This window comes from Rana temporaria, chromosome 5, assembly GCF_905171775.1.
Source record: "Rana temporaria chromosome 5, aRanTem1.1, whole genome shotgun sequence".
NCBI lineage: Eukaryota > Metazoa > Chordata > Amphibia > Anura > Ranidae > Rana > Rana temporaria.
Window position 1 is genome coordinate 332,919,645 of NC_053493.1, and position 23,043 is coordinate 332,942,687.

At 41.6% G+C, this 23,043-nt stretch overlaps 2 protein-coding genes across 3 annotated transcripts in view; one reads left to right on the top strand and one right to left on the bottom strand.

The window, feature by feature from the left end:
* TRIM55 (tripartite motif containing 55) overlaps positions 1 to 3,837 on the top strand; it is a 202,556-nt gene extending 198,719 nt beyond the window's left edge. For both annotated transcript variants that reach the window (XM_040354331.1, XM_040354333.1), the window contains one exon: positions 3,554 to 3,837. In XM_040354331.1, the coding sequence (XP_040210265.1) occupies positions 3,554 to 3,685 (132 nt within the window). In that variant the 3' untranslated portion in view covers positions 3,686 to 3,837. The remainder of the gene's footprint in view (positions 1 to 3,553) is intronic.
* Positions 3,838 to 13,650: 9,813 nt separating this feature from the next.
* On the bottom strand, positions 13,651 to 19,008 carry CRH (corticotropin releasing hormone). Its single transcript, XM_040354334.1, has 2 exons — positions 18,667 to 19,008; positions 13,651 to 14,759 (listed from the first exon to the last, which is right to left on the bottom strand). Exon 2 carries the CDS (start codon positions 14,718 to 14,720, stop codon positions 14,247 to 14,249), a length of 474 nt encoding a protein of 157 aa, XP_040210268.1. The 5' UTR covers positions 14,721 to 14,759; positions 18,667 to 19,008; the 3' UTR covers positions 13,651 to 14,246.
* Positions 19,009 to 23,043: the final 4,035 nt, after the last annotated feature.

Genomic DNA, 23,043 nt, shown 5'->3' on the forward strand with positions numbered 1-23,043 from the left:
TTAGACACATTCAACCGCAGGTTCAATAGACACAGATTGCTTTTTTCACCGTCATGTCGAATCTTCTATCTATATCAAACTGTTGTTGCAACGAAACGAAAAAAAAGCATTTTTTATGCCGGATCTTTCGGATTCTGCACATTCCTTATCGTTTGTTAAAATGAATGTGAAAATCCCAGAAATTTGGCCAAAAATGCATTCGGACGAAAACAAATGCACAAGTCTAGTACACACCTGTATGTGTACCTGTCAGATATTGTAATTTAAAATTTTAGGAGATTGAATTGTGCTATTATTCTGCTGACAAGCAGGAATTTATAGTATAACTAAAGGCAATTTTCTTTTCTTTTTTTTCTTTTTTTAATAGAGTGGTGGGGGATTAGAATGCCTGTCAGTTTTTATTGCTGCCTGTACCCCTGATTACTATTATCATTGAAAGCAAAATTAAAAGAAAATCACAAATTTTGGGTTGTTCCCAGAAAAGTAAGAACGGGGAAATCTTCCAATGGGGACACTAAATCTGGTGATCTGGGGGTCCCAAAGGAATTCCCTAAAGTTGTGGAAATGTCTTCTTCCGATACTTTGTGAGGATGCATATACTATCTACTGGATGGTAAAAGAAAAGATATGAGATATATTTGTTATACTATTATTATATATGTTGGGGAGAAAGTATTTTATGGATTTAAGTGATTGTTGTTGTTATTTTAATGCAATTATAATAAAAAAAAAATTGGGATATTATATGTTAATTACTCACCTTAAAAATCCTACTGTATGTTGTTTAGTCTGGTTATTTTACTTCAAATTTAGATGCGGTGCCATGATCTCTTACAAATCTAGGGACTATATATCATATTTACCCTTTCTGGAGCCTAAACATCACATGATGCCACCATTTGTGTTAGGAGCAGCACCAGAAGATTTGGATGCCTGAATGCAGGCATTTTGTGACCACACTTAGACAGCTATAAAGCCTCGTACACACGACCGAGGAACTCGACGGGCGAAACACATTGTTTTCCTCGTCGAGTTCCTTGTCAGGCTGTCGAGGAACTCGATAAGGCAAGTTTCTCCATTCCCGTTGAGGAAATAGAGAACTTTTGGCTCTTCGAGTTTCTCGACAGTTTCCTCGACGAAAATGTACACCCGACCGGCTTCCTAGGCAAAAAAATATCTTCCAGCAAGTTTCTTGCTGGTTTTTACCGAGAAACTCGGTCGTGTGTACGAGGCCTAACTGTCTTAATCAGCTTTATCACTCTGCAGACTAATACAAAATAAACTGACTGGGTTGAAGGTGGTTTCGATCTACTAAATATGTTATTATAACTCCTGATTAACTGAACTCTGTGTTACCATCGAACATCCAACTTATGTACAGAGGAAAAAAATAATGTTTGGCTGTTCACCAATACTGGCTGATTAGAAACTTTTCGACTTTTGTATAATTTGTACATTAGTTACTGTTTATTCACGCCTTGGTGTTTATATTGTTTCTTTGATTGATCAAATAGTCATGCTTTATTAACAATGTTACAATTTATGTTTCATATTTCAGTCATCGATATTTGTTTCTGTACATTAACACTTAGATTTCACTAATAGAGAATGAACTAACACAGCTGTGCCATGTGGCCATATACAAAGTTATGTACTGTATATCCTGTTATCTGTAATTGTTATGCTATCTGTTGACTTGCATGTATGTGTGGTCACCAAGGTGTGAGGTCTGGTGATTGGATGGATTATTACACATTCTTCTAAAACCACAGGACCCCTAATTTATATATAAAATATTGTTTTTCTGACCCTCAAACTAGGTACCCTTACATTAATGGCAGCTTGCCGAAATCTAGAAAGGGCCATGATCCTGGGACAACTTCCCCTTTTGTGTATATGTAAGGGGATAGCTTACACAACCCCCCCCCATTACCCCCCCACCCCTTCCCCTCATGATGGCAACCCTTCCTGGGCAGCTTTGGGTGCTAAAGAACAGAGTGCCCATCTGCCCCAAGTACTGGTACTTTGCGAGGGGGTCCTTGCCAATGCACTCACCCATTGTTGAAGGGCATGTGGCCTGACTTTATGGAAGTAAGTTGCACAGTCGCTTCCCTCTTGCCATAAACCACCTACATGCCTAGTGTGTCAGAATGGTAGTATGGGAGGTGGTTTCAGAGGACAGTGAGCTTCCATGGAAAAACATTTTACTTTAATTGTGAACTTTTTAAATTCAGCCTGATGCATGCACAAAAGAACGCATCTAGCTAATCTACAGTGAATATTTTTAATTGTGTAGCTAGCAGAGTTAGCCGAGTTTTGAGGAATGAGTTAGTAAATGTGATCTAATGTTATCTGAACCAGAATGGGCAAGCAAATCTGACTGCCACCTGTGCTTTATAAATATAAGTGCCTCCCTGAAACTAATATGATTATACAATAATTATGACTCAGAGCCTTTATGACCAGTGAAGTTATATATTCTTCCAAAAGAAAAATCTAGCATTGCAGCATGTCAGTTTTGACACACAGACCTCCGCTGTCCATGCAAACACTATTATATCTGGATATTATATCTGGATAGACTGTCTACTAAGAAATCCAATCAGTTTCTGCTGTTGTTTAAAGGGCTGAGAGATCTTTTTTTTTTAATTATTTAATGGAAAAAAAAATGTATCTGGAAAGTGGATAATCCTTTGTTGACTGATATACACCAATGAGGTTCAGTTGTTTATAGTGCATTAAAAACTGTTTGGTAAAACGAAAATCTGACCCAGAAAGCCCAACATCCAAATGCCTATTTTACTTACCCAAAGCCGAGGTCACATGATGATCCTTTTCTCATTTTCTCTTTACTTTTTGGAGTCCTTCTTTGGATGTCCACATCATTGCCTGCATGATGTGGACATCTCCTTTTGGAGTAGGCAACACCTTCAGTGGTTGGGTCCACTCTTATAGGCTCTAGAGGCAGGAGAACGTAAGGATATGACGAGGGGACCAGTGCCCAAGAAGAAAATGAGCCGGAGAAATGTCTGGTCCCCAGAGCAGGAAATTAGCTTGGCTCATAGAGGAAACTGTGACTTTGATCCACTCTACTGCAGTATAGTTTAAAAAGATTTGTTTGGAATCAAGACTGAGGAGTATAGTAATTAATGCGCAATGCACTTTTTAAATGTATTTTCTTTTTCTTGGAGTTGGGCTTTAAAAGGGTATCTGAACAACAATTTCATGGCAAAAGAAGGCAAATCAACACATGTTAAGCCTCTTAGAGCAATTTTGTTACACTACAAACAGCTGACCAGCCAGCAGAATGAAAAGGTGTCTTATCATTTTAAGAAGTTTTTATTTTCCTCTGACTTCACTTGCGGCATGCTTGCACCTAATCAGTGATTATTGAGAACAGAGACAGCGGTCACATATTTGTCTCATGATTGATATCTTTCAAGGCTCTGTTTAGTTATGGTACACACAGTAGGTAAATATATTTGTGTACATCTCTCCTATAGTTTCCATCCAATCTGTGAATGTATCTCACACAAAGCTGATTTTCTTGCAGACTGGATCTGAGACAGCAGCAGCAGCAGCCCTGGGAGACGCACAGGGGACTCCAGAAGCGAATCAGTCTGAAAACACAGACTCTTCACATCACGTCTTCTCCTTCTCCTGGCTCAATTCATTACCAAAATAATATTCCTTTTACGAGAAACTGCTCTTGTCCACTGTGTCAGTATACAGCTCCCCTACACCCACTGTGAACAGTGCTACTACAGTACTGCAGCTCTTAATAATGCCATTGTTTATTCTTTTATATATCTCTCTTCTATTGTACACTTTATTTGTCACCCCTTTTAGTGATGGGAAATATTGTAATGTGTGATTGATAAAAATGACAATGCTTACAATGTAAACCAAGGCAAGGCATCATAGTAAACCTGCCAGGTACAGTTTCCAGGGCTTCTGATCATATGCAGACTTTTCCGGCTGCATAGTGAAACTAGGATCAGGATCACAGCCCTGGTTGATGCACCTTTAAAAAACAAGCCAGTCATTGGAGCCCCTATATTTCTGTCTTTATAGGTTTACTTAAAAATAAAGTCCAGTCAATAAAGCTGAGCTCCTGGAAAAGTAAAAGCCTATCCTTCCAATGGGGTCCTGCCAGCGCTGCAAGGGTTAACTGCTCATTTGTGTTGGGGGGGATCAGATAAAGCAGTTTTACTTACAATGTACTTGAACCTCTGCCCCTGAAGGCTGGAGGTCAGTGCCCCCTGATGTCATCAAGAATGATTCAGAGACTATAGCTCTGCATTGGACATGAGGACCCTGAGAACAGTCCATTGAAATTTTTGGGGAAGCAGAGAACTAAGTAATTAAAAGTGTCATTAACGTCCTCTGGACCAGTGGCGGCCCATTCGCCCGGCCCCTAATCTACATGCAGGGCGCTTGACGCATGGGCCCGGATTCACGTAGAGCCGCGTAAAATTGTGCGGGCGTAACATATCTGATTTACGTTACACCTCCGCAACTTACACGGGCAAGTTCTGTATTCTCAAAGCACTTGCTCCGTAAGTTGCGTGGCGTAGCGTAAATCGGCCAGCGTAAGCCCGCCTAATTCAAATTTGGATCAGGGGGGCGTGTTTTATGCAAAACTACTGTGACCCGACGTGATTGACGTTTTTGTGGAACGGCGCATGCACCGTCCATGGAATTTCCCAGTGTGCATTGCTCCAAAGTATGCCGCAAGGACGTCATTGGTTTCGACATGAACGTAAATGACGTCCAGCCCCATTCACGGCGACTTACGCAAACGACGTAACTTTTTCAAATTTCGACGCGGGAACGACGGCCATACTTAACATTGGCTGCGCCTCATATAGCAGGGGCAACTTTACGCCGGGAAAAGCCTAAAGTAAACGTTGTAACTTTACTGCGTCGGCCACGCGTACGTTCGGGAATTCGCGGATCTAGCTAATTTGCATACTCGACGCGGAATTCAACGGAAGCGCCACCTAGCGGTCAAGGAAAAAATGCAGTTAAGATCCGACGGCGTAAGAGACTTACGCCTGTCGGATCTAATGGATATCTATGCGTAACTGATTCTAAGAATCAGGCGCATAGATACGACGGCGCAACGCAGAGATACGACGGCGTATCTGGAGATATCTCCGTCGTATCTCGGTTGTGAATCTGGGCCATGGAGTCCAATATTTTTTTTTTAAGCACATGAGTAGAGCCTGAGGCTCTAATTACTTCAAAAAAGGGTGGACTCGGGGCGCACTGCACCCCGATCCCACCAAGTTGTATGACATTAGGGAATTAATATTCGCTATTGTCTTCCTGATTCTCGACCCGATTGGCCGAGAAGAGAAGCACTTGCATTAGAGGAGAAGAGGTAGAAGAGGAGGAGACTCAGGGGAAGCAGAGGAGGAGGAGACGCCGCCCGCCACCTAGAGGAGGTGCTGCCCGTGACCTAGATGGGGTAAGTGAGCTGCTGGTGGGGGGGGGGGGTTGCGGGTGATCCATCTGACCCAACAGGGGGGATGGGTGCAGCTGACCCGACTTCCTGACCAGGACTGGGGGGGGTGGCAGGAGGACTGGTCCCCCCCCCCCAAAAAAAGCACCAGCCACCACTGGCCTGGACTAAACAAGCATTTAACACTTGCAGTGTGGGCGCAGATCCACTACAAGGGAGGACTTTTACTTTTACTATGGGTTAAGCCATGAGTTGAAAGTTTGTCTTAGAGGCCTCTGATGGTAGTTGCTGTTTTTAAAGGCCTATTCACAACACATGTATTTTTTAACATGCATTTTTAAAGAAAAACTCAAATTTTTTGTTTGTTTATAATTTGCTTTGCCTCACATTTTAAAATATAAAAACAGCTTTTTCTGCACTACTAACCTTCATTGTAGAGCTATCTTTGGCAGTACTTATTTTCCCCCACCAGTGGTCCACGGTCTCCTGGCTGAATGGCAGCCAGTGTCAATTAACTCATTCCTATAAGACTAGATTGTCAAAGACGTACCCCTCTGGTGAAATATAATACAACTTGAGCTCACAGTATTCCTGGACTGAGTGGCACTTACACACCATTATATGAGTCCAGGAGAAAGGACCGCCACTGAGGAAGAAGAAAAAGGACCAGTGACATCTTTAGATCAGCCTGTGAAATGCAGGAAATAAGGATATAGTGAGAAAAGAAACATACAAAGGAGAAAGGGTAGAACTAGAGTTTAGCCTTAGGTGCATTTTAATACCATTTTACGTGTTTTTCGCTATGTGGCATTTTCATTCTGTATGCAGTTATATGCCTTAGAAGACATGTAAAATGCAACTTTAGTATGTTTTATAAGAATGTTACATGAAGATGTCATTGATGGAAACCATATCAAAGACACATCAACGAATTCTAAAAAAAAATGTGCACCACATAAAAATACCCAGTTGAAAACTATACAATTGCATTTAAGGGCATAGAGGACTCTGAAAGCTTTAGGTGTGTTAAAGGTGTGCAAAAACACACCTAAAGTGTGGATAGCTCCAAATTTCAAGCTGGATGGTAGCTCGAAAGGGAATGAGATACCTGCTCAGATTCTCTGACCATTATGTGAGGGCTATGGAACTGGCATATGCCTGGGAATCGAGGATAGCTGCTTCCATCAGAGGCTTCTCAGACAGTTACTTGGCACGATAACAAATTTTCTCTAACCAATCTATTTGAAATAGAGATAAGTCTAGAGCATTGATGGCGAACCTTGGCGCCCCAGATGTTTTGGAACTACATTTCCCATGATGCTCAACTACACTGCAGAGTGCATGTGCATCATGGGAAATGTAGTTCCAAAACATCTGGGGTGCCAGGATTCGCCATCACTGGTCTAGAGGGTCTACATCCTCAGTACACCCTCTTAACATAGCTCAAGCCTCGTACACACGGCCGAGGAACTCGACGGGCGAAACACATGGTTTTCCTCGTCGAGTTCCTTGTTAGGCTGTCGAGGAACTCGACAAGGCAAGTTTCTCCATTCCCGTCGAGGAAATAGAGAACTTTTTTTGGCTCATTGAGTTTCTCGACAGTTTCCTCGATGAAAATGTACACACGACCGGTTTCCTCGGCAAAAAAATATCTCCCAGCAAGTTTCTTGCTGCTTTTTGCCGAGAAACTCAGTCGTGTGTACGAGGCTTAAGTCTATTGACCAAGTTTGAAATTTTCAGCTGTTGAAAATGATCAGAGCAATGCAATACGTTTCTAATACTACTAAACATATGTTCATAGGACACGTATAATCATGTATTTGGAACTGTTAAGAGGATGTTTCTGTGGAGATAGTGTTCCTTAAAGCTATAGAATAAGAATTGACAGTTTTAGATCTAAAATCCATCAATGGAGTGACAGTTCTCCTCCCCTCCAATCACTAACTTCTCTACTCTTCATAGAGTATGGATCCAGCATACATGCCTCGACAACTTACAGATGTAAAAAGGAAAAGGTTTGGAATGAACCTGTCCCATCATTTACTAGTTAGCAGGTTATTCTGGAATCTGTATGGTTTTTAAATTTTGTTATTCTTTATCTAAATCTGGCTAACAATTCAACCAGCCCAAGAAAAATCATAAGTGGGTAGTATCGGGAATAAATGAGGGGATGTTATATTTGTCTTATCAATTGCAAAGATTGTCAAGTGCATTTAAACAACTTGACAGTTAAGATGACTTTCAGCTTATCCAATGTTGTTCCAAACAATCCCAAAGAGAAAACTAAAAAAATTTAGTGAATTGTTAATGAATAAAAGAGTTGTGAGGAGATGTACTAGAAATTAAAACAAGTGACTGTGTGTCAGGCCCCGTACACACGTCCGAGAAACTCGACGGGCAAAACACATTGTTTTGCTCGTCGAGTTCCTTGTGAAACTGCCGAGGATCTCGGCGAGCCAAGTTTCCTCATTGACTAATGAGGAAAAAGAGAACATGTTCTCTATTTGGCTCGACGAGTTCCTCGTCGGTTTCCACGGCCAAAAGTGTACACACGACCGAGTTTCTCGGCAGAATACGGCTCCGATCGAGTTTCTGGCTGAATTCTGCCGAGAAACTCGGTCGTGTGTACGGGGCCTGAGAGATACCATCATGATCAGTGAAATGTTTCTGTTGCTAAGATGTCAGAAATTAGTCTAGAAGATATAATTTACAGCCTGAACCACCTGCTCAGCTATCAACAGGCAGAAGCATAGGGGGTGATTTACTAAAACTGGTGCACAAAGAATATGGTGCAGCAGTGCTTAGTAGCCAATCAGCTTCTAACTTCAGCTTGTTCAATAAGGCCCCTTTCACATGGGGCAGACTTCGACAGTGGATCGTTCTGCTCAGCGGGGAATATCTCCACTGACCCCCGCTGAGTGTGTGGATGACAGGTCTGTGTCTGCTCCGCTTATGCACAGCGGATACGGACACATCCCGCTGTTCTCTATGGTGCAAGTCAGGTGGAAATTGACCCCCTGTCTGTTTCCACCCGACTGTCATCCGATCTGATCCACCAGACGGATGGGGAATGGATCCCTATCAGTCTGATTTGAGCAGACAGGATCAGATCAGAAATCACACATGGCCATTGACATCCGCTGCTCCATTGAGAACAATAGAGGGTCTGATCAGGTTTGCCTTAAAAATTGACAGGCAGACCCGATTGGTCCGCTCATGTGAAAGGGGCCTTAGGCTTTGGCAATAAAATCTAGAAGATGATTGGTTACTATGCACAGCTGCAGCAGATTCTGTGGGAGAACAGTTTTAGGAAATCTCCCCCAATGTAGCCATTAGGCCTCGTACACACGATAGGTTAAACAGAGGACAACGGTCTGATGGACCGTTTTCATCGGTCAAAACCGATCGTGTGTGGGCCCGATAGGTTGTTTAACCATCGGTTAAAAAAAAGCCAACTTGCTTTAAATTTAACCGATGGATTCCTAACCTATAGGTCAAAACCGATCGTTAGTAGGCACAACCATCGGTTAAAAATCCACGCATGTTCAGAATCAAGTCGACGCATGCTTGGAAGCATTGAACTTCGTTTTTTTCAGCACGTCAATTGTGTTTTACGTCACCACGTTTTGACACGATCGTTTTTTTAACCAATGGTGTGTAGGCGCGATGGACCATCGGTCAGCCTTATCGGTTAACCGATGAAAATGGTCCATCGGTCCGTTCTCATCGGATGGACTGATCGTGTGTACGCGGCTTAAGAGGGGAGTAAAGGTTTGGTAAACAGCACCCTAAAATTCATCATATTGCCAGACGTAGAACTGTTAATCATCTAGAGTTTCAATAATGAATCAGAAAAATCTACTGGTGATGATGAAAGCTAATCACTTACTTTTCCTTACAGAAAAACAAATCAATTATTATTTCCCTGCATGCGCACAAATGATGTTGGAAAAGGTAAATCAAGTTTTGGTTCAGAAAGGAGGTTATCACATCATGCCTTAAAACAGATGAGAAGTCTTCCAATGCATGGCCAACTACAGGGCTAGTTCACACCAGATAGGCTTTAACATACATGTAATAACACATGCTGTGTGTTGCCATGTGAAGATAATACCAGCACACCAATAGTAAAGTGTAAAACAGATTCACTATGGTTAGGAGCCACAAAGTGCCCCTTTGCCAAGCTGCAGATACACTTTAACCCTTCTTGGGTATCTTCTGTGTGCTGATTGTATGCACATTGTATATACTAAGTCACTTTTCACCATTTATTATTGCAGTGCTGTCATCTATTTTCATATTTTGATTACTGTGCCACTATTTTCAGTTGAATCCTTTGATACTCCAAATAGTCCGTGGTATTATGTGCAGGGTGGATGATTCTACTTGGTCATACATTTCTACACAAGTCACTAAATATACGCTATGCTGCTCACCCCAATGCAACGGTGTGAAAGTACCCCAGATAGCAATGGGTGCTCTTATATCCATTCATTTTACCTGTGTTTGGAAATGTAGAAAAATGAATGACTAGTGTGAACAAACCCCAAGCTTGCTACATTGAGACTATACTAACTGTTCCTGATCTAGAACACTGAGGCCCCGTACACACGACCGAGTTTCTCGGCAGAATTCAGCCAGAAACTCGGTTCAGAACTGAATTCTGCCGAGAAACCCGGCCGTGTGTACACTTTCAGCCGAGGAAGCCGACGAGGACCTCGGCGAGGAAATAGAGAACATGTTCTCTATTTCCTCGTTGTTCAATGGCAAAAGTCGGCCCGCCGAGTTCCTCGGCGGCTTCCACACTGAACTCGACGAGGAACTCGATGTGTTTGGCACGTCGAGTTCCTCGGTCGTGTGTACGGGGCCTGAGGGTAACTGAAAATATAAATGCTCATCCCGCTTTCAGACTTACACCATAGATAGCAGTCCATCCACAAGTATCTATGTATTACCTTTATTAAGGCATGCTGAGACCTGTAGTGCATACAACACCACACGTAGGCTTGTTACATAAGGTAATGTAATGTGCAATGACAACATGCCAACTTCAGCAACACACGGCAATCAATAGGATTCCAATTTACTATAGTGTTTTGGAAAAAAGAAGATAAATTCCCACTGGATTTCTAAGACTGCGCTGATCAAAGGACACCCGTTCTCAGAGGATTACGGATGATGCCCATACTAATCTTGTCCTATGAAAAGGGCTAGATGTCTGGCTGTCATGTTGATCCAATGATCCCAATACTTTGTGGTTGATTTCCTAAAACTGGAGTGCAAAATCTGGTACAGCTGTGCATGGTAGCCAATCAGCTTCTAACTTCAGCTTGTTCAGTTAAAGTGATTGTAAAGTCTCATTTTTTTTCTAGAAAGGTAACAAACATGTCCTACTTACCTGCCCTGTTGCAGTTGATTTGCACAAAGCAGCCCGGCTCCTCCTCTTCTCAGGTCCCTCTTCTGTGATCCAGGCCCCTCCCTCCTGTCAAGTGCCCCCACAGCAAGCAGCTTGCTATGGGGGCACCTGAGCCGAGTCACAGATCCCTGTGTCTATTCAGACACAGAGCCATGGCTCAGTTCCGCCCCCTATCTCTCCTGATTGGCGAACTGATTTTTATTGACAGCAGCAGGAGCCAATGGCACCGCTGTTGTGTCTCAGCCAATCAGGAGGGAGAGTCTCAGACTGCCGAGGCACTTGTGGACATCACTGGACAGAGATGGGCTCACGTAAGTATTAGGGGGCAGAGGGGAGGGGGGATGCATTAGGATAAAAAAAACTTTTGACTTTACTACACCTTTAAAGTGGTTGTAAACCCTTACAAACCACTTTTACCACAGGTAAGCCTATAATAAGGCTTAACTGCAGTGACCCCGGATATCTCCTAAACATGTACAGTTTAGGAGATGTCCCCTGTATCGGCATGTGCCAAAATTATCGCCATATGCGCACTGAAGCAACAGTATGTTTGTGCCGTTGCTTCAGCTAATGTGCCGTTACCGGCGGTTCCTGCGGGAGTGACATCATCGCAGCTCCGGCCAATCACAGCGCCAGAGCCCGCGATACCTAGAAATAACTCCGGGAGACATGTCGCTGGGTAAAGCAGTGTTCTGGGACCACTGCGGGGGCTTTGATCAAAGGTGAGTATTTCATAATGAGCTAGTATGCTGTGCATACTAGCTTATTATGCCATTGTCTTGCAGGGTTTTTTTTGGGCGGGGGGGGGGGGGGGTTTACAACCACTCTATACTTTGACAAAAAAAAATGGAAGCTGATTGGTTTCTTTACAGAGCTGTGCCAGATTTTGCACGCTCCAGTTTTAGGAAATCAACCACCAAACTGTTGACTTTCCAAAGGAATTTTTCCTTAGCTTAGTGAATGAGAGGCAAAGCTCTGTTGACATTCATTATCCAATCATGTGCAAACAAAAATGTTTGTTTTTTTTTCCTTGCATATGATTGGGTATTTTTTGCGAACTGAACTTTCCCTACATTCACCAAGCTAAAGGAAAACTCTTGCAAAATGAAATTTCCCTTGTAAAGTGAACAACCTATTTTCCTTTAATAAGTCAGCCACTTTGTGTCTATGAGCCAGAACAAGTTCTTACTTTTCTCTATCTTCACTTGCTACATGCTTGTTCTAGGTCAGAGACTCAGAAAGTATTAAAAACCAAGGAAAGATGGATAGCTAGCATTTTCAAAAGCAAGTCAGCAATGGAAGTCTGTGTACTTCTCTCATATGTTTCCCTAAAAAAACTTGATCTTATAATTTTCTCAATAAAGTAATACATATTCTGTAATAATAGAAAAAAACTATTAAAAATTAAACAGCCAAAATAAATAGCATGACCTCATGGCCCTTTTGTTAAATAGATGCAGTTGACTTGCATTATTCGATGCATATACGGTACATCTAAAACTAATGGCCAGATTCAAGTAGAGCACCGCATCTTTAAGGCGGCGTAGCGTATCGTATTTACGCTACGCCGCCTTAAATCGGAGAGGCAAGTACTGTTTTTACAAAGTACTTGCCTCCTAACTTACGGCGGCGTAGCGTAAATGTGGCCGGCGTAAGCGCGCCTAATTCAAATGAGGATGGGGGGCGTGCTTTATGTAAATTACTTGTGACCCAACGTGATTGACGTTTTTTACGAACGGCGCATGCGCCGTCCGTGTACATATCCCAGTGTGCATTGCTCCAAAGTACGCCGCAAGGACGTATTGGTTTCGACGTGAACGTAAATTACGTCCAGCCCTATTCACTGACGACTTACGCAACGACGTAAAATTTTCAAATTTCGACGCGGGAATGACGGCCATACTTAACATTGACTACGCCTCCTAGGGGGCAGCTTTATCTTTACACGGCGTTCCTCTTACGGAAACGGCGTATCTTTACTGCGACGAGCGCACGTACATTCATGAATCGGCGTATTTAGTCATTTACATATTCTACGCCGAACTCAACGGAAGCGCCACCTAGCGGCCAGCCTAAAAATTACACTTTAAGATACGACGGCGTAGGAGACCTACGCCGCTCGTATCTTAGCCTAATTTAAGCGTATCTGGTTTCCAGAATACGCTTAAATTAACGCCGGCGTAGATTCAGAGTTACGACGGCGTATCTACTGATACGCCGGCGTAACTCTCTATTAATACGGCTAAAAATCTGAAAGTGCGGTCTTATGGAGGAACCAATCACATTTCTGATCAGCATATCAGTGATAGGGATCGCTATGTTTTGTTGCGCTTTACCTTCATTAATAAGCCTAAGAATATGTATTTTAGAATCTGGTAACTTGTGGATCAAACTGAACCTTGTCATTAGAAAGCCTGTATAGATCTGATACCACATTCTGCATAAGGGAGACAATCCAGAACAGCAGCGTAAAGTTGAATTAATAAGGATCCTGTGACTCAGCCATGCAGCAAATCCACTGCAACAACATTATTTTTTATTTTTTTTTTGTTATAATAATTATTTTCACTCAGTAAGTTATTGCAATCTCTCTAGGGGGGTCTTGTTTTATGGTTTTGTTCCAACCACCCCAGAATTGTAATCTCATTCCTTTCTGTTGGATGTAGGTGGGTGTACAGTGAAAGCTATTGCTGTATTTTTCATTTGCACAAAAATACAGGACCATGCTTTTTTTTTTTTGCCCAAAACAAATGGACATGGACAGATGTAGCTTTGCAGATTTTATTAAAAATATAGATAGATATTAAACGTTATGTTTACACACCAATGTTGTGCCAGCTCTGAAAAGATGTTTTTTATTATGGAAATGTATACAATAAACTTTTGATGCAAAATAAATTACAGTTATGTTTTTTTTTTTTACTTTCTCCACCTCCCAGAGGAAACCCATTAGATCCAATGGATTTATTTGAGCTACTTGGTCCAGGCTTAATCTTAAACTGGTATTCCTATGGATAGTTAGATATATTACAAAAGTGACCCTCCCCTCCCAGAGAGTGTAAAAGAAAAATAAGTTACAAATTACATCTGTTGCCTTTTTTTTTAGTTTGTTTTTTACTGCAGTCAAATACACCCTGTGCATGCTGAATAACAGATACAGGCTCTGCCCCAGGGGCCAGCAGCAGGGCATTGCTTGGCAATGTGATGCTGGCCCCATGGGCACCCAAGGGGTTGCTGAGTGCATCCTCTATGTCTGAAGCTATAGAAAAATAAACAAATGGTATCAGGGCAGCACAATGGTACATCATACTGTATAGTTTGTGCTAGATGGAGGAAACTCTTTGGTAGATGACAGCTGGGCACTTATTTCCCAATGATGTCCATCAGTTTCCTATTGCTGTGAGCTTGCTGGGCTATCTGCTCGGCTCTGGCCATTTCCAAGACTTCCCGGAGCAGATGGAAAGTGAGATCCAGGGAAATCGGGGGCTCCTCCGAACGTTTTCCTCTTTCCGTGGGCTCCTCCTGAGCGCTGAATGGGGGGGAGTCGGCTCCGTCCACCATGCTGCTGCCAGCCCGGAGATCCTGCTGGCCGAGCCACTGCTGAGGTTGGAGCTGCTGCACCGCCCGCACAAGGTTACTGGACGAGACGTCCCCGACTCGGCTGCTTCCCAGGGGGGACTTGTGCAGGTTCCCCAGGCGGAGGAAGTACTCTTCTCCCATACGGAGTAGAAAGGGATGGTATTCATTAGAAGATTTGCTGCTGAAAGCTCTGCACTCATGGCAGGGGAGGAGAGCCACCAGGAGGATGCCCGTACACACTAAGACCTGGAACTTCATGGTGGAGGAGGAGATCTAGAACAGAACACACGGGGAGACCTGGAGGGGGAAGAACAAGGGGACAATCAGGGAGACTGCTGGGGACACACAGGACAAGGGATCAAGACTGCTTGGTGTCTCTGCTCTGCTCTCCTTGGTGCTGAAATACATAAACTGCGACCTAACCACAGGCACAGAGCCATCAACATTCACACCAAGTCATATCCTACTCTCCCATCACATCATCATCATCATCTGTCACACTCCATCCTGACATCTGCTTGTACCAGGACATGGAATGATCTGCTACTCTGCACAGTATGTGAGGCTGGTCACACCTGTAGTTCTATAGACTCTAATTGTTTCCTTATATCATATCATATACTATCATATATCTGCTGATCATATCATATCATATTATATCATATATCTGCTGATCATATCATATCATATTATATATCTGCAGATCATATCATATTATATCATATATCTGCTGATCATATCATATATCTGCTGATCATATCATATTATATCATATACCTGCTGATCATATCATATAATATCATATATCTGCTGATCATATTATATTATATATCTGCTGATCATATTATATCATATATCCGCTGATCATATCATATCATATCATATATCTGCTGATCATATTATATTATATATCTGCTGATCATATCAAATCATATATCTGCTGATCATATCATATCATATCATATTATATCATATTATATCATATATCTGCTGATCATATCATATCATATCATATCATATTATATCATATATCTGCTGATCATATCATATATCTGCTGATCATATCATATACATCTGCTGATCATATCATATCTGCTGATCATAGTATACCATATATCTGCTGATCATATCATATATCTGCTGATCATATAATATCATATATCTGCTGATCATATCATATTATATCATATATCATATATCTGCTGATCATATCATATAAATCTGCTGATTATATCATATATCTGCTGATCATATCATATATCTGCTAATCATATCATATCATATTATATCATTTATATGCTGATCATATCATATCATATATCTGCTGATCATATCCTATTATATCATATATCTGCTGATCATATCCTATTATATCATATATCTGCTGATCATATCATATCCTATTATATCATATATCTGCTGATCATATCATATATCTGCCGATCATATCATATATCTGCTGATCATATCATATTATATCATATATCCGCTGATCATATCATATCATATCATATATCTGCTGATCATATCATATTATATCATATATCTACTGATCATATTATATCATATATCTGCTGATCATATCATATCATATTATATCATATATCTGCTGATCATATCATATTATATCATATATCTGATGATCATATCATATTATATCATATCATATATCTGCTGATCATATTATATCATATATCTGCTGATCATATCATATCATATATCTGCTGATCATATTATATCATATATCTGCTGATCATATCATATCATATATCTGCTGATCATATATTATATCATATATCTGCTGATCATAGCACTGGAGGAATTTGGTGTACTAGAACTGTTCTGAGCAAGACTGCTAAGTATCATCTCATGATTGTTCTGGTCTTGTCACCTGCTAGAATAAATACATTCTCCTCCCTGCCCTATCTACAGATCATATCACATAATATCACATCTCCTACTACTAATACCTACCGATCTAACCACTATGGATGGCTAGCATGTTACTGTTATTGTTATTACTGTTATATACTGATTTAATATACTGGTCGTGTTACCTACTAAAAATTTCCCCCTGCCTTATCTAAAGATCAGATCACATCACCCACTACCAATGCCTATCTCTCTAATCACTATTACATGGACATGTTACTGTCATTTACTGATTTATTGTACTGGTCTTGTCACCTGCGATAATAAATACAGTCATATCCTTGCCATACCTACAGATCATATCACATAATATCACATCTCTTACTCTCAATAACTACTCAGTTACCTGTTGGATGGCTGGCATGTTACTATCATTTACTCATTAAATGTATTGGTCTTGTCACCTGCTATAATATATGCAATCACATCCATGCCATATCTACAGATCATATGACATAAGATGCCATCTCACACTACCAATACCTAACCTGCTCAACCTGTACTATGGATGTTACTGTAATTTTCTGATTTACACTGGTGGTCTTGGCACCTGCTATAGTAAATACAATCACATCCATGCCATGTCTACAGATCATATTACATTTGATCTCATCTCCTGCTACCAATAACTACCTAGTTACCTGTACTACATGGACGCCTGGCATGTTACTGTCATTTACTGATTTATTGTACTGATCTTGTCACCTGCTATAAAAAATGCATTCATATCCATGCCATGTCTACAGATCGCATCACTTAGGTTCTCATTTCCTACTACCAATAACTAGTTACATGTACACGGAAGGCTGGCTTGTTACTGTAACTTTACTTCACTGATTTAATGTAAATAAATTCCATCACATCCATGCCATATCTACAGATCATATCACATACGATCTAGTCTCCTACTATCAAAAGCTACCCAATCACCTTCTGCATGGATGGTTGCCATTTGCTGGCAATAGTAAGTGTTACTATATTAATAAGTGAATATCTGTTGAATCTATTAACGCAAGCGTTTATCATATCAGCCCACCGCAATTCACAGCATGCTAATATAAAATACTGCAATGCAATGTATAATAGTACCAGTGATGTAGCTATGGATCACATCAGGTTACTTATATACCTACTACATCTAATATTAACACTGAGCATGAACCCCCTTCAGAATATCACAGTTATATATTCCAATAGATTAACTCCGCTAATACATTCTGAACTTCACCGACTTTACCAAACTGAACCTAAACTGGCATCACATCAATCGCCTGAACCGATTCTGGGGCATTATTTCCATCGACATTATTCCATTTGCTACAGTTAAGAATTGGATTGACCTGGTTATAGCTGGTTTATATATTAAAAATATATTATAAGTAGCAAACACCACTTATAATATTATCAATATAATATTATCAATACTGATAGCACTGATCAATCAAACATCACATGCACTCATGATAGCAATGATTATAGAACACACATACATAGATCTATCTATATAGATATATATCTATATAGAGATATATATATAGCTATATATGTATAAATATATATATCTCTATATAGATCTATCTATCCATCTATCTATCTATCTATCTATCTATCTATCTATCTATCTATATATCTAAATATATATATATATATATATATATATATATATATATATATATATATAGATATATATATATATATATATATATATAGATATATATATATAGATATATATATATATATATATATATATATATATATATATATATAGATATATAGATAGATATATATATATATATATATATATATATATATATATATATAGATATCTATATATCTATATATATAGATATAAAGATAGACATAGATAGATAGATAGATAGATAGATAGATAGATAGATAGATAGATAGATAGATAGATAGATAGATAGATAACTGTTCCAATAATTAACACACACATACACACACACCTCGTCTAATTTTAATATATATATATATATATATATATATATATATATATATATATATATATATATATATAACATATACACTATATATTCCGACCTAATACTAATGGCAGCATATATATTAGGTATATATATCAAGAGCTTATCAGCATTAACAATATGTAGTTGTCAGCTCCATAGAGTGAAAGGATTCCCTCTTAAGCCTGAAAAGGGAAACCCCATATAATAAGAGGCTTACTTACTTATATCTGCCTTACAGTAAGTTTCCTACCCTCCACCTAAAATCTTAATGCATTGGTGACACTTACCTGCTGGTTGGGGGGTCCTGTTGTCTGGATGGTGCCAGAGACACAGAATCACAGCATGAAAGGTGAGTGATCTGTAAGTCCCTGTGTGCAGTTGGTGTCCCTCTCTCCTATGATGACATAAGTGGAAGTTGGAGCAGGGCTCTCTCACACAGGGAAGCCTTGATGCTGGATTTTATAGGTAGACTCTCTTCCACAACCACGCAGCTCTTGCCTAATAAGCTGACGCTCTCTTGACAACTATTGCGTGCTGATCTTCTACTGAATAAATAATAGCTCCTTGGAGCAATGGGCAGAGTTTTGCTAACACAACAATGAATCTCTTATCCAATTATCTTCTCAGATATTTATCGCCTCTTTAGTGACGTCAGTGACACCTAGAGTGATATTCACGAGGCTCCCATTGACAAAAAAACTTGAATGAAATTTTTGCAAGTGGGCTAAGCAATAGCCAGTAAGGGTGAAGTCTTACCTATTATATCAGTTACCATCAGCCCAGATGATGCCATGTACTCATAGTATATCTGCAAGGAGAGTAAATGGCCAACACAGTCACTATAGGGTTGGATTTCTTTACTGATTTACTATGCAGGTGATTTATTTATTTTATTTTTTTGCATTTAAGGTTGCATATAAAACTGGATAAAGAGCAACTATATGTAATCAGGCAGCTATTCAGTGAAGGTGCTAGAAAATGAAAGGTGATTATTTGTTGGGGATAACTGCACATCACTGTGCCTTGTACTAAAATAAGATGTACAGAAACACTGATAATGAACAAACTGCAATAACCTATAAATGGAAAAAGAAAATATGGACAGCCACACTCCAAAAAACCTTGATGCTTGTCTTTATTTAAAAAAGGAAAAATGCACTACAAGTCACAGCACACAACACGGGAGTAAAACAGCTGACACGTTTCACACTATAAATTAGTGCTTAATCATAGCTATGATTAAGCACTAATTTATAGTGTGAAACGCGTCAGCTGTTTTACTCCTGTGTTGTGTGCTGTGACTTGTAGTGCATTTTTCCTTTTTTTAATAAAGACAACCATCAAGGTTTTTTGGAGTGCGGCTGTCCATATTTTCTTTTTCCATTTGTTGCCGTGTGCATTGCCAGCACCCTTGATCTTCTGAGACCATACTGATCATCCTAACACAATCCACCTGGAGCGGTAACTTTCTTTCTTGCAATAACCTATAGCAACCATTTCGATTTTTTATACTGTAGTGCTATAATCAAAAGAATAATTTGGGCACGTTTCCTAGCATATGGCTCTTTTCATCCTGTTAGGTTGACTATAGATATTGGAAGGTGTACAGTGCGATGTGCGGTGCCGTGCCGTGTTGGGTGCGGCGTAGTGCTGTTGGCGCATTGCACTGTTCACTTTTATTTTTAAGCCAACTTTATTAAAATGTCCCATAGTGACGTATCATTAAAGTGTTACTAAACCCAGAACTCTTCATTCACTACATCTGGTCTCCCATAGTATACAGAACATGGAAATGCAATAATTTTAGTAAATAAAAAACTACCTTTTCTCAGTAGTATATAGCAGTCTTTTGACTTCTATCAGTGTCCGGCTGAGCAATGGTTAAAGCTCGTAGGAGGAGTTCTCATTCTCCTCTTACTGTGCTATGAGACTGCATGCCTCCTGACCCTTTGTCAGGACAGTGCTGATTGGAAGTGTGCCGATCACAATCACCCTTCCAGTTCAATAGACATTGAACTGAGCATGTGCAGAGTGCCCCCAAGGCTATGTACTATCAAGGGGAGGATTTGAGAAGACAGGATCAAACAGCCCTGTTTACACAATGCAGAGGATTAATCCCTTAGGTTCCACAGTGAGTACAACAAGCATGCTTTACTGCAGACTGATTGTACTGTTGTGGGTTTAGTAACACTTTAAGTTGAATTGGCCAAAAGTGGCAAAAAGCATTGATGTGGTGTATTGCCTGGCACTGTGCTGCATTGGAAAAAAGTACAGCCTGCAGTACTTTTTTCCGCACACACCACCGTGGTCGTGGAAATTTTGGGAAGGTGGTCCACGAGGAGGGCAGTTAGACCTATGAGAGCCCAGGAGGGAGAAGAGCTGCACCGCTTCTCTAACCCCCGAAGAGGCGAGCACAGCCTCACCGTCACCTCTCAGAGTCTGGACTCCTTCAGCTTCCTCTCTGCGACAAGTTCTACAGTGAGGCACAGAGGACAGGCTTACTGGGGGCCTGTAGGAAGAGGATAGGCGGGAAGCAGAGGCTGCCAAGGAGCAGAGCAGTGAGAGCACTTCTGGATCAACAAGGAGACTGGGCGCTGCCTGCTGCTGGCCATCAGGTACCGGGCATCATACACATACATACCCACACACACACAGAGCTTGCACGGGGGGCAGAGGAGGGACTGCAGATAGGGACAGGGCTATGTGGTCTCTCTCCCATCTCCCCCTTACCCCCTCTCTCAGCCCACTCTCTCTCTCAGCCCCTTTCTCTCTCAGCCCCCTCTCTCTCAGCCCCCTCCCTCTCACCTCCCCTCTCTTAGCCCCCTCTCTCTCTCTCTCTCTCACCCCCTCACCCTCTTTTCCCCCTCTCTCTCACACACCCCTCTCACCCCACCTTTCACTCTCTTTCACCCCCTTTTCCATTTCTCAGTCTCCATCCCTCTCTCCCCCCTCTCTTACACCTTCCCTCTCCCCCTCTCTCAGTCTCCCCTCTCCATCACCTCATCTCTCTCTCACCCCATTCTCTCACAGTTCTCCCCTCTCTCTCTCAGCCACCCTCTCTCTCTCAGCCCCCCTTTCTTCCTTTTCACCCTCTCTCACACCCTCTTTCCCTCTGTCTCGCCCCTTTTCCATTTCTCAGCCCCCATCCCTCTACCCCTCTCACATTCACTCTCTCTCCCCTCTCTCATGTCCCCTCTCTCTCACCCCATCTTTCGCTCATCCCCCTCTCTCACACTCCACCCCTCTCTCAGCCCCCCTCTCTCTCTCACCCCCTCACCCTCTTTTCCCCCATTTCTCTCACACCCGCTCTCACCCCACCTTTCCTTCTCTCTCATCCACCCTTTCCATTTCTCAGCCCTCATCCCTCTCTCCCCCTCTCTCACTCCCGCTCTCTCTCACACTCATTCTCTCTCCCCCCTCACACTCCACTCTAGAGGTAGACCGATATGGGTTTTTCTCTGGCCGATGACGATATTTAGAAATTGGGGCGGCGGATGGACGATATATGATGCCAATTTTTGTGGCCGATATTTTAGGCCGATTAAAAAAAAAACAACCTCACCCACTCCACTCCTTCCTGCTTACTCCTGTCACTCTAGCACACACGTGATGTCCTCAGTTTAGATGGCACTGGCAGGTGGCACTGGTTTGGAACTGGCAGGTGGCACTGGTTTGGAACTGACAGATGGCACTGGCTGGCACTGGTTGGCATTGGCAGGTGGCACTGGTTTGAAACTGACAGATGGCACTATTGGAACTGGCAGGTGGCACTGACAGATGGCACTGATTGGCACTAGCAGGTACTGGCTGGTGGCACTGATTAGTGGTGGCACTGACAGATGGCACCAATTGGTACTGGCTGGTGGCACTGATTGGCGGTGGCTCTGACAGATGGCACTGATTGGCACTGGCTGGTGGCACTGACAGGTGCCACTGATTGGCACTGGCTGGTGGCACTGATTTGCGGTGGCACTGGCAGGTTTTACACTAAGCCGAGTGTAACTGTGTGAAAATAACAGAGGAGAGAGAGAGGAGCTGTCAGCTCGATGTCTAGGGTGGGCGGTGTGATACATTTGCCTATATGTCTCAGTTTAATTCTCCCTGCTTGCCATTGTGATTACCATCCGGTTATTGAAGTGCTAATGTCCCCTCACTATTTCTAAAGGTTAATTGATCTATTGTGTTGTGTGAAGGAGATCTGTGTTTAAGTGGCTTGTGTTAATTATTCTGATTGCTTCATTGTGGTAATTATCTCTCTATATGAGGGGTCGAGTTGTCTAGTTAATGTATTCAGTACTCAGCGTCATTGATGTCATTGTCTAAAGAAAATGTGTTTTCAGACTCGGCTCCGTCGTGTCTGCCTATAATCTGTATGGAAGCCCCAGTGTGAGGGGGGCGGAGATTTGTCATTGTAACAGTTTTGGAAATGACATATAAGCTGTGTGATATAACATTAAACTCTGTCTTGTTCTAGCAGTAAGCCTGGACCAATGTGTGGCTTAATGGGCGATCTCAGGAATATCCCTCCTAGTGGAATATTGGGGTGATGTTCTTATGGAAGAAGGGAATCTTTGACGGGGATATCATACCGATACCGTCACAATTGGTTGGTAGCAGTGGGATTTTCCCTTCTATTCCCCTTCACACCCGGATTCCAAGCAGAC

Excerpts from the sequence above, each read along its gene's own strand:
- CRH (XM_040354334.1), bottom strand. The coding sequence starts at position 14,720 with ATGAAGTTCCAGGTCTTAGTGTGTACGGGCATCCTCCTGGTGGCTCTC.